This window comes from Anas acuta, chromosome 1 (assembly GCF_963932015.1).
Source record: "Anas acuta chromosome 1, bAnaAcu1.1, whole genome shotgun sequence".
NCBI classification, from domain to species: Eukaryota; Metazoa; Chordata; class Aves; order Anseriformes; family Anatidae; genus Anas; species Anas acuta.
The window spans coordinates 141,156,662-141,170,586 of NC_088979.1; the positions used below are offsets into that span (position 1 = coordinate 141,156,662).

At 37.8% G+C, this 13,925-nt stretch overlaps 1 protein-coding gene across 15 annotated transcripts in view; it reads right to left on the reverse strand.

The window, feature by feature from the left end:
• ERC1 (ELKS/RAB6-interacting/CAST family member 1) overlaps window positions 1–13,925 on the reverse strand; it is a 302,166-nt gene that overhangs the window by 72,874 nt on the left and 215,367 nt on the right. Inside the window, exon 17 of one of the 15 annotated variants that reach the window (XM_068661313.1) lies at window positions 6,132–6,275. The exons of the other annotated variants lie outside the window; for them this stretch is intronic. Within the exon in view, the coding sequence (XP_068517414.1) occupies window positions 6,239–6,275 (37 nt within the window). The 3' untranslated portion in view covers window positions 6,132–6,238. Of the gene's footprint in view, window positions 1–6,131; window positions 6,276–13,925 lie in introns of those variants that run through there. 15 annotated transcript variants of the gene reach the window in all.

Genomic DNA, 13,925 nt, shown 5'->3' on the forward strand with positions numbered 1-13,925 from the left:
CTGCTACAGCGTCAAGACTAGTACAGTCCAAGCTTAAGAATAAAAGTGAATCATGGTATTCACATTGATTATAACACATCAAACAACCAGAAGTGCTAAAGTGAAAACAATTGTTCTTTAATTAATTATGTCTGTGTGAATCACCCTCCAGGTGAAAGCTGGTAGAAAGAAATTTCAGCTGTGTCAGTCAACAATGATTGCAATACTGCGGTCTTGGTGTGGTCTTTGATCCTGTGAAAAGATCAAGACATGACTTACAACATAGTTGGATGAAGAAACTATCCAACCTACAGACTTGAATCAAAGATTTTAACTGATGGAGAATTGACCTCCTTGCTAAATGACTATCATGACTGTTATTTCTGGTTGGTGTAATTATCACTTACTTTTGCATCTGTCTTGTTTCCATAATTGATATACTCATTCCAATATGTCATCATGCCTTCTTTTCTTTATGTTTTATCAGCCTGCTCACTGGAAACTAAGGTGAAGGCATTCATTTACTTTCAGTATGATATGCATACTGCTGTTAATCCCAGCCCTGTCCCCACTGCATTGTGAGTTCCACTTCTTTTCCTGATCTTTTTATTTCATACATATAAAATGTCTTATTATTTAATTTCCTTTGGATAATATAATACAACATCAGTTATGACAATTCTCACTTTATTCCTATAATGTCTGCCTCCAAAAAACAGCTCTCTTTCTTGGTTATTTTTTAAGGTGATGTGCATACTGCTGCACACTCCTAATTTTGTTTGGATGCAGATAAGAGTCAATTAGGTTTGTAACTCTTCCTTACACTTTCTTCTCTTTGTTTGGGATACTGAGACCTCAAAGTTTTGTTGGACATTTCATTTATAAATTCCCTGCTTCCTTTACACTCAAATCCTTGAGTTCCTCTGTTCAATTTACTTGCAAATACTCTTATTTTTTCAAGTATTTTGTACAGCTTTTAAAAATTTAAATATATGTATACTCAATTCATGGTCACTCCAGCTGAAGTTGGTTTTGGTGATGATTTCCTCTCTAGCATCATCAACACTAATTACCATCCTGAAGTCTTTAACAATGTTACTTTTTGATGATCAAGTAAATATTTTGTCAAGAAGTGCAGCAATTTCTCTGATTTGTATCCAGTAATTAAATGTCTGAGAAAAACATGTTTCTCCATTGCTATTTACCTCTACCACACGTCTATGCCTAAAGTCAATACCAGGCTATCATCCACTCCTTTTATGGTCCTTAAGTTATTAAGTCCTCATACTGTCACTTTTTTTTTTTCTTTTAAATTTCCTCAGAATCTCCTGTATCTTTAATGTATGCCTACCATTTCTAGCTTTCCTGAACAACTTCTACACACATTCTAGCTGCGCATATTATCCTATTATCCATTAATTGCCATTATCCTGGTGACATCTGGTTTCATTTTACATACCAGATGTGTAGAGCTACTTCTTTTTGTTGTTCTTTCACAAACAACTTAATTTTCCTCTGCTCTTCAACAAATTTTCTCTCTAGAGTTACAAACTGCTTTCATTACTTGCTGACTATTTGATGACCAACCTGGATACATCTCTCCTAAATTCCTCCTCCTTCTTTGAGGGTTCTTTTGTATGCTTGTGCAAGCCTTTCTTCCAGAACCACTTTGTTTCATCTCTAAAAGATATATTTCCTCTCAGGTCAAACACAGCTTATGGGATTGTTTACATTACCTCTGCAAAGGGTGTCTTAGCATTTGGTGATAGTAACTACGGCAGCACTAATGCTGACATCTGTTCCATCCTAATCCTAACACTTACTACCTGTACTTCAGGCTTTTCTTGTTGCTGCTGCTGCCCAGGGGATGGATTGAAAAGGGAGTATAAAAACTGTCAAGTGCCTGGATATGGCTAGGGATAGCAGCATCAGACAAAAAACGATGATGGATCATTCAACACTGAGGCATCACTTTGCTTTCTGCTCGTGGTAGCTTCAATGACTGCTGTATTAGTGCTAAAAAAAAAAAAAAAAAAAAAAAAAAAAAGTGTTTCTAAGCAAACAGAAGTTGTTGAAAGGTTCAAGGACAGGAATGGAGCAGTTGTCAGTGGTTATGGATAAAATTTGGATATGCTTAGTTCTGTAATTGCAACAGAAGAGGCCTGAGAAGTTTCATTTCCTTTCTTTTTCCAGACCAAGGTAGGTGCAGCTACTTGCAGACGCTCAGTGCAGAAGATTTGTTTGAATTGGCATTACAATATATTCTGATGAGTTCTGAAGATAAACAATTTTCCAGATGCTTACACTAAAGCAGCTGGCATTCAACAGTATGTAGGAAGCATCCCACCGTCTTCTTCTGTTTTTATCTCTATCCAGTCCCAGTTCTGGGGAAGAATGAGAAGAAACTGAAGCTATATGCTGTAAAACAGTTTAAGAGACTGAGTATGCATGTTCTGCTCCAGAATAAGTGCTGTTAAGCCTGATCTAAACCTTGAAAATAGACTCCTGACAACCCTTTATTATCAGATCCCTGTTCATCATGATATATGATGTTGTACAAAGCTTTCTTTTTCATGTACAGATTTAAGGTTTTATAAACAAATTAATGAAGGTCAATAATCTCAAAATAAGCTGTTATTGTCTATGTTTTATAATGAGAAACAAGTGCATAAAAATTAAGCAACATGTTGAAAGTGACAGTAAGTCATTCATGTGTGAGGGAATTTGAAGAACAAACAAGCAAACCACCACCATTTTAGCACATATTCCAGCTCACAACACCTTTTCTATTGAGCAGATTTGAAGTTCTGTTTATCCTTTACTTTAAAACTACATGAAGCACCCATGAAAATCACTTCATTGAAGAAACATTATCACATGTAAATGGACCTCTAGTATCTTAGAAAAAGTAAAAAACTCAGATTTCAAGCATATGAAATAGAAAAGAACATGATTACCTTAAAACAAACTTAAACCTGCTTGCTATCACAGAGTCCATCTCTCCAGAAATCTTGTCTGCATATAGATAACAGAAGGCATGGGAGTTTCCATTTAAATAAATTCTTGCTTGTTTTGATAAAGATGCCCTTTAATTGGTTGTACAATTGCTAAGAAGTATAATTTGGCATCTGCTTAGGTGTAAGATTTGTGGCTAGGTTAATTTCTTGCAATAAAAATTCTTGCTAAATTCCGAGTTGTTTAACTTCTGTCTGCTTTACAGAAGAATTAAACATATTTTCCAAGGCTGATCTCAGGATGAGAAGGTTAAGGCAGACATTTGAGCATGTTGCAAAGAAGAGGACTGCTTTCTAGGTTACAGCTTCTTCATTCTAATAGTATTATTTACAAAATATTAGACTTCTATTGGTTCCTTATAATGTCTAAACTATTTTAAATGATAAAATTAAGACAGACAAATTTGTTACAAGAATACACAATGGAGATTTACACTCAGTTGTATAGAGATTCACAGGGAACAATGGCAGAAAATAATTGAGGCAGGGTAATATGGACAACTTTTGATCCTGAGACTATCCTTAAGTAATGAGTATTTTGCATAACACCGGGGAAAAAAATCTGAGCATTTTCTGAGGTATATGGATCAATGAATGTATTAAAAAGTATAAAGATGCTTTATGTAGAAGAAATCTTTTAAAAACTGAGATGGAAAGACCACCAACACATCTAACACAGGTGTGAGATTTTTAAAGCTAACAACTGCTAACTGCAGAACACATAAACAAGCATAGTCAATTGAAATAGAAACATGACTAAGTATTTAAAACAGAAATGGAGCGGAGAGTTAAGATCTATTCTTCATGCCTATCACTGGTGGTCTGACAAAGAGCACATCATCTAACCGCCTCTGTAAATACACAGTACAGTGACATCCTGAGCTGAAGAGTCAGGTGTTGTTTTTTTATTTTTCTCTCTCTCTTATTTATTTATTGTTAGCTTTAAGGAAAAAGGGGATTACCAAAATCTTGCACACCTAAAGCTGCCTTGTTTTTTAATAAGAGCACCATGATTTTCACTTCTTCACAGAAGAGGCTGAAAGCACTACACAAGGTCACAACACCGAAGCAGTGAAGAAACGCCCAAGGAGTAAGAGGATCCCCCTATCGCCAAACCCCTCGCAGACACACAGCACAGAGCTCTCAGGCAAGACAAGTGAAACTGCCCGCTCCGAGCAAACTCACTTTATGGATTTATGGCAGCCTCTAGTTAAAGCCCATCTGGGTTGGACGGGGGGGCCGGGACGACCATGTGCTGGTTACATTTTTGCCATTCCTGCTGCGGTATGGCATGAATAAATCACAGGGCTGAGGTCAGAACAGCCAGCCCATAAAGTGATTCATGGACCCAGCAGCACATTCCCCTAGGACTATGTACTTTATTACAGTAAACCTCAGAACAAGATACAATTTCCTGTCTCAAGGAGCAGCCTTTAAATCAGGACACCTGGACAGCCCTGCAACCACTTAAAGAAACAATAGGCCTCAGCCCCACCGCTGCCTCACGCTGGCCTGCGCTCGCCCCAGGCCTGTTGCGTTCGACACTAAATACTGCCTCGAGGAACAACCTCCTTCCGCAACACATCACGGGGGATGAGACTGTGGAGTAAACCTTCTGATACAATCCTGTTCTTCAGCCATAGCTTCCTCACCCAAGAAATACACGTTCTCCAGCTGTTACTTCTCTTTCCACTTGAGCTTTTAGTTCTCTTCTGTGCTGTCAGAATTTGACCCAAAACGTTAAGACAGCAAATAAACTTGAAAGGTAATTCACTTGTTTCTCTACTAGTGAGCAGATCCTTCACCTACAGTATTACTTATTTGCAAGCAGAAGAACCTGCTGTGCAATTTCAGTTACAACACGGATGTTCTCCTTGCAGTCTAGGGCACTGATCTGACTTTTGGTTTTGGCACCTAGAAAGCAACCCAAGTGGTGACAGATTATGGTATTGTTAGGCTTCTGAAAACTCACAGTTTCACCTAAGAGTAATGTTGCCTCCTATGCCACAAGTTACGTTTTCAGGAGAAAGAATAACAGAAAACTCACTTTAAGCCAAGAAACAAAGCACTGGGTATTTTCTGCTCTAATTATCCTGAGGAGCCCTCTTTCTTAACACTGAAATCCCATAGACCTGTTGGCTGCAGAAGAGCAAGCTGTCACTGACCTGACTTATATTCTTAGAGTCCCTTGGACTTGTCGTGCCTTGGTTAGGCACATGCTGGATGTATTTTTGCTGTTCTCCTTAGAAACAACATGAAAAATTGCAAATGGAGGCTTCCCATGTCCACACAAATTGTGGCTACTAAAGTTGGACAGAAGAAAATCGGCTTTGCTCCTTCAAATCCATAATGGATCATATGAAAGAAAGTTTCACACAGGTATACTTGTTCAGCACACATCATTCAATGAGGAATGTGAATAAGAAAAGAGAAGGAAGCTTCCTTCCAAGCATTTCATGGCTATGGCCGTTCTGTAGAATCACTCTGCAAATAGTGGAAGAGATCCTGATTATTTTCACCCGTCAAGTTTCTTTCAAATCTTAAAATTGTAAACATAACAAGGTAACATTTCCTGAGAAGCTGCCTCATAAAAAACAGCCAGGAACATAAAGCTTACATATACCGAAACACACCTAAAAGACTTGATGACTTGCAGAGAATGAGACTGTAAGAGAAAGTGATAGAGGAGAGAGAGTTTTAGGGAAATTTAGGGGAGAATTCAAACACAGGAAGTAAAGAATGCTATTGAAATGGTCAAAGTAGAAAAAACAATCTAGATAAGAAAAGAGAAGGATCGGTAAAGCAGATGTAAGTAATACTAAACTCATCAGATTTGTCCAGGATGGAACCCTCACGAAGCTATTTGCTTCATGATTACTTTTCCTACAAGTGAAAACAGTTATGTAGAAAACTACTTCCACCACCTGCTTATTTTCTTTTATTGTACTTAAAGGATATCCTTCACTGTTGTAGATTGTTTCAGAGCTTACAGCAAGCAGAATCAAGGCTTATTCATAGATTTTATCCTATACGATTTCCTGTACAGAACAAATACTTACATCGTATTCAGTTACTCCCACTGAACCCAGTGACTTGCTCTGGAGGATAAGAAAACCTCAGAAAGACAACCACTTGCGACAGAAAGCCATGAAGAATTAACTGTTATTCCTCTGAGTTTGTCCCAGTGGTTAGTCGTTGCCAGTGTCAAAAAGTCAGGTCTCTTGCTAATCCTATTTTTTCTGGCTTCATTTGCTAGATACTGATCCTTGTTTTGACTGTTTGCTGGAATAAACATTGTTTTAATGTCATTATTATTTCCTTTCTAGACATTAGAACTCTACAGAATATCATGATAACCAAGAACTTACCATAAAAGTAAAATTCATATTCTATTCCTAGTCATTAATCCTACTTTTATATAGCCAAATTTCTTTTGCAGCCAATATCACACTGCATTTTTCTATAACATCCCAATATCTTTTCCAAGCCATTCCTCTTAAAACAGTGTATAATATCTCCATATTATTCCAATTCATATCCCTAGTATTCAGACGCACTTTGTGTAAATGCATTCACATTAAAAGAAGCAATTTAAATTGTTATACATGACTTTTTAACGTTAGGTAATGTTATGTTTTATTTATCATCTGCAGTTTCTACTGACTGTTATTTTACACTTATTTACAGCTCACTAATAAAATGATTATTAGCATCAAGACTAGTACCAATATTAAGGAAGCTCAAACATATATAGCTCTACTTAATTTTAATTGTAAATGGTAAATACTGATAACACTCACTTTAAGAATATTGTCTATTCAAAACTAATAATATGATGGTAGAATTGGTCATTTAGAGAACTCAAATGTAAGGCAAGAATTAGTTGTATTGAACAAATGGTTTGTTTTCTTTTAGGCAAACTTTGGATATAATAAAGGAACATTATGTGTTTTTGGCATGACATATTTTACACAAACCAAGTTGACTGATATTAATTATCTAATTATTTCTTTACACTATAAGAATTCTTTATCAGATTATTCATTATTTTGCTCATAAATTGTAACAGTTAATCCAGTTAATCAACTTACAGCTAGTTAGTCATCCTGCCTCCTATTCTGCAACACTTCCACAACTTTAGCATTTCCTTAACTTCTAGAATTTCACCAGAATTCCAATATTTATTAAACTTTCAAGAAGCCAAAATTCCCTTTAGCCAATTCCTTTAAGTGTTCTTAGATACCAAAAATCTTGGCGTACCACCCCTAACACACACATAACATCTTCAGCAGTTTCTTATGTTGTAAATGGAGAGATATGGAATGCCACAGTGCTTTTCTAAGAAGAAAGGCAAAACATTTCTGTTCAATTCACATGTGATCCAAAGAAATATGAAAAGATGTCTAAACAAGTGAAATAGTAATTTAGTCATACTACAAATACCCAAAAGGGCTTAATTGAACTGAAGAAAAAATGGAACAAATTAACTTTGCTTTTCCAGTAATCTTAATTAAGCTGACTACTTTATTTTTACTTAACCAAACCCAGCAAAGTTTTATAATTAAAAAGCTTTTTAATTTGAATGCTGGCATAAAAAAAAAAAAAGTCCATCATTTCTTCACCACAGCATATATGAATGATGTTCTTTCTGAAACCAAAGACAATACTCCTCTTGCAAGTGGGGTGCATTAGGAAAAGTGTTGCCAGCAGGACAAGGGAGATGATCCTGCCCTTCTACTCAGCCCTGGTGAGGCTTCACCTGGAGTACTGTGTCCAGCTCTGGGCTCCCCACTAAAAGAGGGACATGGAGCTCCAGCAACAAGTCCAGCAGAGAGCTATGAAGATGATTAGGGAGCATCTCTCATACGAGGAGAGGCTGAGAGAGCTGGGTCTGATTAGCTTGGAGAAGACTGAGAGGGAATCTGATCAACATACACAAGTATCTGAAGAGTCAAGAGGTTGGTGCCAGAATCTTTTCAGTGATGCCCAGCAACAGGATGAGAGGCAATGGGCACAAACCGAAGCAGAGGAAGTTCTGTCTGAATATGAGGAAAAGCTTCTTTAATGTGGGGGTGACAGAGCTCTGGAACAGGTTGCCCTGAGAAGTTGTGGAGTCTCCTTCTCTGGAGATACTCAAAACCCACCTGGACATGATCCTGTGCAACATGCTCTAGGTGATCCTGCTTGGCAGGGGGGTTGGACCAGAAGACCTCCAGAGGTCCCTTCCAACCTCAACCATTCTTTCATTCTGTGATTTCCATCGACTTAATTTAGTAAGGGCTGTATTAAGAGAAATAATTCTCTCTGCCTTCTAAATGGCTTTCAAAATCACTAAATACTACTGAAAAATTTCCACCATTTCAGCTATCTACTTAAAAATACACATAAAACCAGAAAAAAAAAAGTTGCAAAGTGAAACTTGCAGAAGTTAAGAAATGTAATCATAACACTACTTGTAGCTATGCTTTATGCATTCTATTTGTCTTTTATTAAATGAACATATATAGGTTTGACCAAAGAGTCTATATGTCATTCCATCTCAACAAGTTTATTTATCGTAACAGCAATATATTCAGCGACTGGCAGGAGAGCACCTTAAACTGCTTAACAAAATCAGATGAAACAGAAAGTAGCACTGGCATACTTCTAAGAATTTTCTAGCTAATCATTTGCAGCAAAGTTTTAACTGTGACAAACAGAATGGCCTCCAAGGCTGAGTGAAAAAGCAAGTTTTTATTTTTAGGTTTTATCTAGAAAGGTATAATCCTACTTCTGAAAGCTCTCCCCAGTAATATTCTATTATCAACATAAGTTCAAACCATAACAAAGTCAAGAAGCAAAAGGAAATATAATCTATACTTTTTCTTTCCTCTCATGCCTTGCTTTTTTGCTTACTGATACGGTAAAGACAAAGTAACGGTAACTAAGATTATGGTAATTACGTAGAATAAATTGTACAAGTGAGGAATCTCTCTTCCGTTCTCTCCATTTTACGGCAGCACTCATATAACTTTCTATTCAAATGTAACTAATATCACATCTGTTTCTATCAAGACAGTTGTTTTTGGTGTTTAGATCTGAGAGCTCAGTTGTGCAACAATAGCGTGCACATCAGCAATACTGTGAAATGCTCAGAAACATGCCAAATTTACCACAGTTTTCCTGGTATTTTTTAGGTTGGCGGTATTTTTTAGGTTATAGCAAATACCAAATGGACTCTTTTTTTTCTCTAGATGAGTGTGTCCTATGAAAGCTTTACCCGTGGTGTAGCTTGGTAACCAAAGTTCACCACAAGCCATAGCAAGGGGATTAACACGACTAGCTTTCATGTGGCTCCAGAGCCGTCACTGTGCTCCTTGGAGAGATCAGCGCCTTTTCGTCTCACTGCAAAGAGAACTGTGTGCTCAGGGGTCTATGAAAGACTCTCTTCCCCATCAGGACATTGACAGAGGCCACTGCATGTTCATAGCAGAGGTCACACCGAGGGGAGAAAAGCAAAAACAACCTGGCTGGAACAGACACCTTCTTCACTGAAAAGTCAGTCATTCACGCTTTCAGTCTTGTACACCTCACTGCAAAAGATTTTGAAGTAGTTCACTTAAAAATAGAGCAAGGAGCCTGCTCTTGAAGCAGAAATAAAATACACACTCTAAATATAACCTATTCCACACTACTAGAAAATACTGCTTTGAGTAATGGCCCAAAAAACTCACTGGGAAAAGGCATGTTTTAGAACAAGAAGGCTATCATGCTGTAGCAGCTTTACAACATTAAAGTTAATGGCAGTTTTTCATTAATATGGCTAGTCAATATTATTTTGTTTAAATTAGCATTTCACAATCTTTTGATGTCCTGAGTTAGCTACCTAATTGTAGACATTTTCTTTTCCTTTTCCAATAGCAAAGACTACTGAAAAGAGCAAAAGAATGCTACCTATGGGAGAATTCATAGTTCTTATTAAGCCCTCCAGAATGAGGAGTGCTGGAGCCATAAACCAAAGCAGTGGAGGAAGAAAAATAGAGTTGAGAAGAAATCCCATGTTCTCTGAGAACAATGAGAATGGGTGGCAGAGGTCTGCCTGACCTCAGACAGTGCATTTCTTCCTCTCTCAAACAAAATGCTGTTTATGTCCAATGAGCAATTCAACCATGAGAAACAAGATCAGACAATTTGCATCCCCAAAGGTGGCAGTCAAAAGCTGTGTTTATATTCATTGACAACCTCTCTTTTTAATTTTCCATGCAATTGTATCGCTAAAAGCTCTCGTAGGTTCTGTGGAGTTTGCACAGTCGTAAAAAAAATCAAAATCCAACAACATAAAATGAGTGGATCCAAATACTGTGTGTGTATGATACCCACCCATATGTGTATGGGACGTTGAATAAATACACCTAAATGACATGGTAACTCTCCATAACTCTAAATAGCGTTTTCTTAGAAAGTCTGAGAACTTTTCCAGAATCAGAATAGGTAAAGGAGGAATGTCCAGGCTACTCAGCAATTTTAGGAGGGGAGGGTGTGGGTAGAGAAGAAGGGGGTTTTTCAGTGCAATTTGGTTACAAAGCTTGTTTGCACAAGGCTGTGCTGGCCTCATGGTGACTATTCATAAGAGATCCCCAGAAGAGCTGTAAAGTCTGCCTATAGCCCAGGTGCTATAATTGCTGTCTGTCAAAACAGAGCTGTTTTCTCAGCAAACATTTCAGAATGCCCAATGCTAAGTTGATTAGTTTGGGGTTTTCTGGGGAGGAGTATAAGGATGATGATTGAGAGACAGAGTAAAACTGATGACTCGGAGACAAAACTTTGATTTCATTAAAACACTCCAGAGAGTGTTTAATTTCTCAGTTAAAAGAGAATTCCTGCCCTTTGAAGGGAAGGAAAGCAGGCAGCGAGAAGGAATTATTGCCAATAACATCCAATGTAAGAAACATGAATCAGTTCAAGAGCCAAACAGATTGAGGTGCTATCAGTAATGAAAATGGCTCAGCTGCCCCCTGAGCATAGCGTTCATACAGTGAAACCATTCCCCGGCCACAGAGATGATTCCCTTTCAGTACACCCTGCGTTGAGCACAAATAAAGCTCCTTCTTGGGGAATTTCAGACTTTTCTTGCACACAACAGCTTTGAGAGGCTCCATCTTCACACTAAGCCTATTTTGAATCCAGCCTGTTATGTGTTTGTAATGGGGAGAGACAGATCTGGCTCCCTCAGGTGCTGGCAGCAATGCTGACCACACAGAGCCTATTCAAACCACATAATGAGATCATCTACAGGATTTTTAAACAGGCTGAGCCTGTGCAGGTTCCAGACACCTGAGTATGTGAACTCTATAAAAAAACACTTCTTGCACGAAGCCTCACGCAGAAATGTTCGGGGTGGGAGAGGGGGGATAGTAGGCGGAGTTGGCACTAGGGGAAAAGGAAGGAAATGAGGAGCATATAACGGAGTGAGACTTCAGGCATCTTTTGCAATTAAAGAAACTCTTTACAGGCCCTTAAAGTGGCAGAAGGCATTACTTGTGCCTTTAGGCTGTGACTTACAACTTCCTACCTGGACAGCATGCTTAAGAAAGGCAACACAGATGGCAGTCACCAACAACCATAGTACCCTCTTGCAAACTTCTTTAGGAAGGACTTGGTGAAGCAAGTTCATAATCGCTCTTCCTGTACATTATCTGCACTTCTGTATTTTCCATCAGAAACCATTGCTCCTGAACATCCACAGTATTAAAGCAACTTCATTTGTACTGCTCAGGTTACATCAATGTCAACGCTTACTTGAAGTCCCATGGTTTTCAGGGTTTGGAATTTTGCCATAAAAATTCACTTCAGACTGAAACGTGGCAAATTAGGGCTCAGCCCCTCCTCATTTCCCAGGCAGTTTCATACATTTTTTTTTTAATTTATTTCTTTTTACAAAAAAGTCTCTGCAAACATTTAAGATATTTTTGTTTTTCTCAAACTAGATATGTCTTAAATTATTATTATTATTATTATATTTGACAAATGTTAAATGTAAGCCTCAACATGTACATTGAAAGTTTTAATTAAAAACAAACATCTTGTTAAATCCAGTTCAGCATATGTTCCTACCAGCGTGCATCTTGTTTTAGCAACAGTTGATATGTCTAATAACTATAGAGGGCGTGAGAATGGGTAATTAGAAGAGTAGCCTAAACAGTATAGGGAACAAGTAGTAACATTTTATGAGTATTTAGAAAAAAAATATTGAAAGGGTAACAACGCTTAAGCATAGCAGTAATTTTAGTAATTAATAAATAATGCAACGGACTGATTAGAAAAAAAAAATGAGATTTAATACTGATTAACTAATTTAATGATTTCTAACAACACCATGTGAAAAACTAGACTAATATTATTACTGGACCTTTTCAAGCTCATGGTCATTCCCAGCACTCTGGGAATGCACCTGTGAAGCAGACATCATGCCAAAGGTCTTCAGAAAGCTCTCTGGCCCACTTAAAAAGGCATTTTCTTGTTATCGCTCTCGGCATTGCAATGCCTCAAATCTTGGAGGAGCTACTCATGGAGATCTTGCTCCATGAGTAGAATTCACTGCCCCAAATTAAGTGTACAGGTTCCCCTGGCAGCTAAAGAGGAATGTCATGCACCTCATGATGGGATTAATGACATGTAACAAACTGGTAAACACCTTAATCAACAGGAGAGAGATCTAGAACTTGTTTCATTCCTGTTTTAGGAATTAAAATTATTGTCATGAGAGGATCTAACTGTAAAAGACAGATTCACAGCCCTCAAGTGCTCCTGAGGATACACATTTGAGACAGGCATTTGTGCGCAACCGCCTAAATCAACTTCTTTTACAGCATATATGTGAGAACTGAATGATGACAGAGGAAGGACATGGCAGTGACCACTACAGTGGCTGTCTACAGCAATCCGTTTTATAACACTGCCCAGGAACTGTGAAATTCAGTTATGGTCCCTCCTCAGTCTCAGAAAGCTCAAACCCACACTGAAAGACAGCTGCTGGAGTAACCAGGCTATCAGTATTCTAGGATGTGACCTTTTTATGCAGAAGGAAATACAAAACTGTAATCTTTACTGACAATACTCAACAAAATTCCTCATTTCACGTTAAGCTATTACAAATGGTATGTCAGGTTTTTTATTGTTTTGGTTGTGCATTTATGATTTTTAAGCTCTTAAACAAGCTTGTACCAGGTAAACAGAATGCCCTCTTAAAAACATGTAGAAGACAGGTTTGTATTAAAGAACAGTAAAAGAACATGTGGACTCTGCAGAAAACCTCCAAAGCCTAGTTTGCACATCCAGCCAAAGGTGGAGTTTGAACGCTAGGCCCCTGCACTCTGAAAACAACTGTATCAGATATAAGGAAACCAATAAAAGTTAGAGCCAATGCCAGTAAAAAGATGAAAGACCTGAAGAGTAGTAGTCAAATTCTTAGCCAGTGCAGTGGACCTCATAAATGCCAAAGGGCATTTTTGCAACATTCAACTATGAAATGTATGAATCTGTATATTAATATAAAAAAATGGATGCAGTTACAAATACAGAATTGTATTAGACAGATTCTAGCAGGTTTTTAAGAGCAACAGTCTTACATGCTGATTTCCATTCTAGAATTTGTTTTCCTTCTTCTCCTTTCTTTCCAAACTTGCACACAAATATTTCTCCTTTTGAATCAAGGAATGACCACATCAATGACACTGATGACCACATCAATGAAAATGAAACACTTCTGACTCTTTTTTCTATAAGATTCCAAAATCAACCAAAAGGGGGAGGGAGAGGAGCCTCATTTGCAGTTGGATAATCAATGACAATACCAACATATCTGAAATTTAAAGTCTACAACTGATATCTGAGCTGGCAAAGGACCTTAGGACTACTTTAACAGCACTGTCCCACCATGAAGTACATTCATTT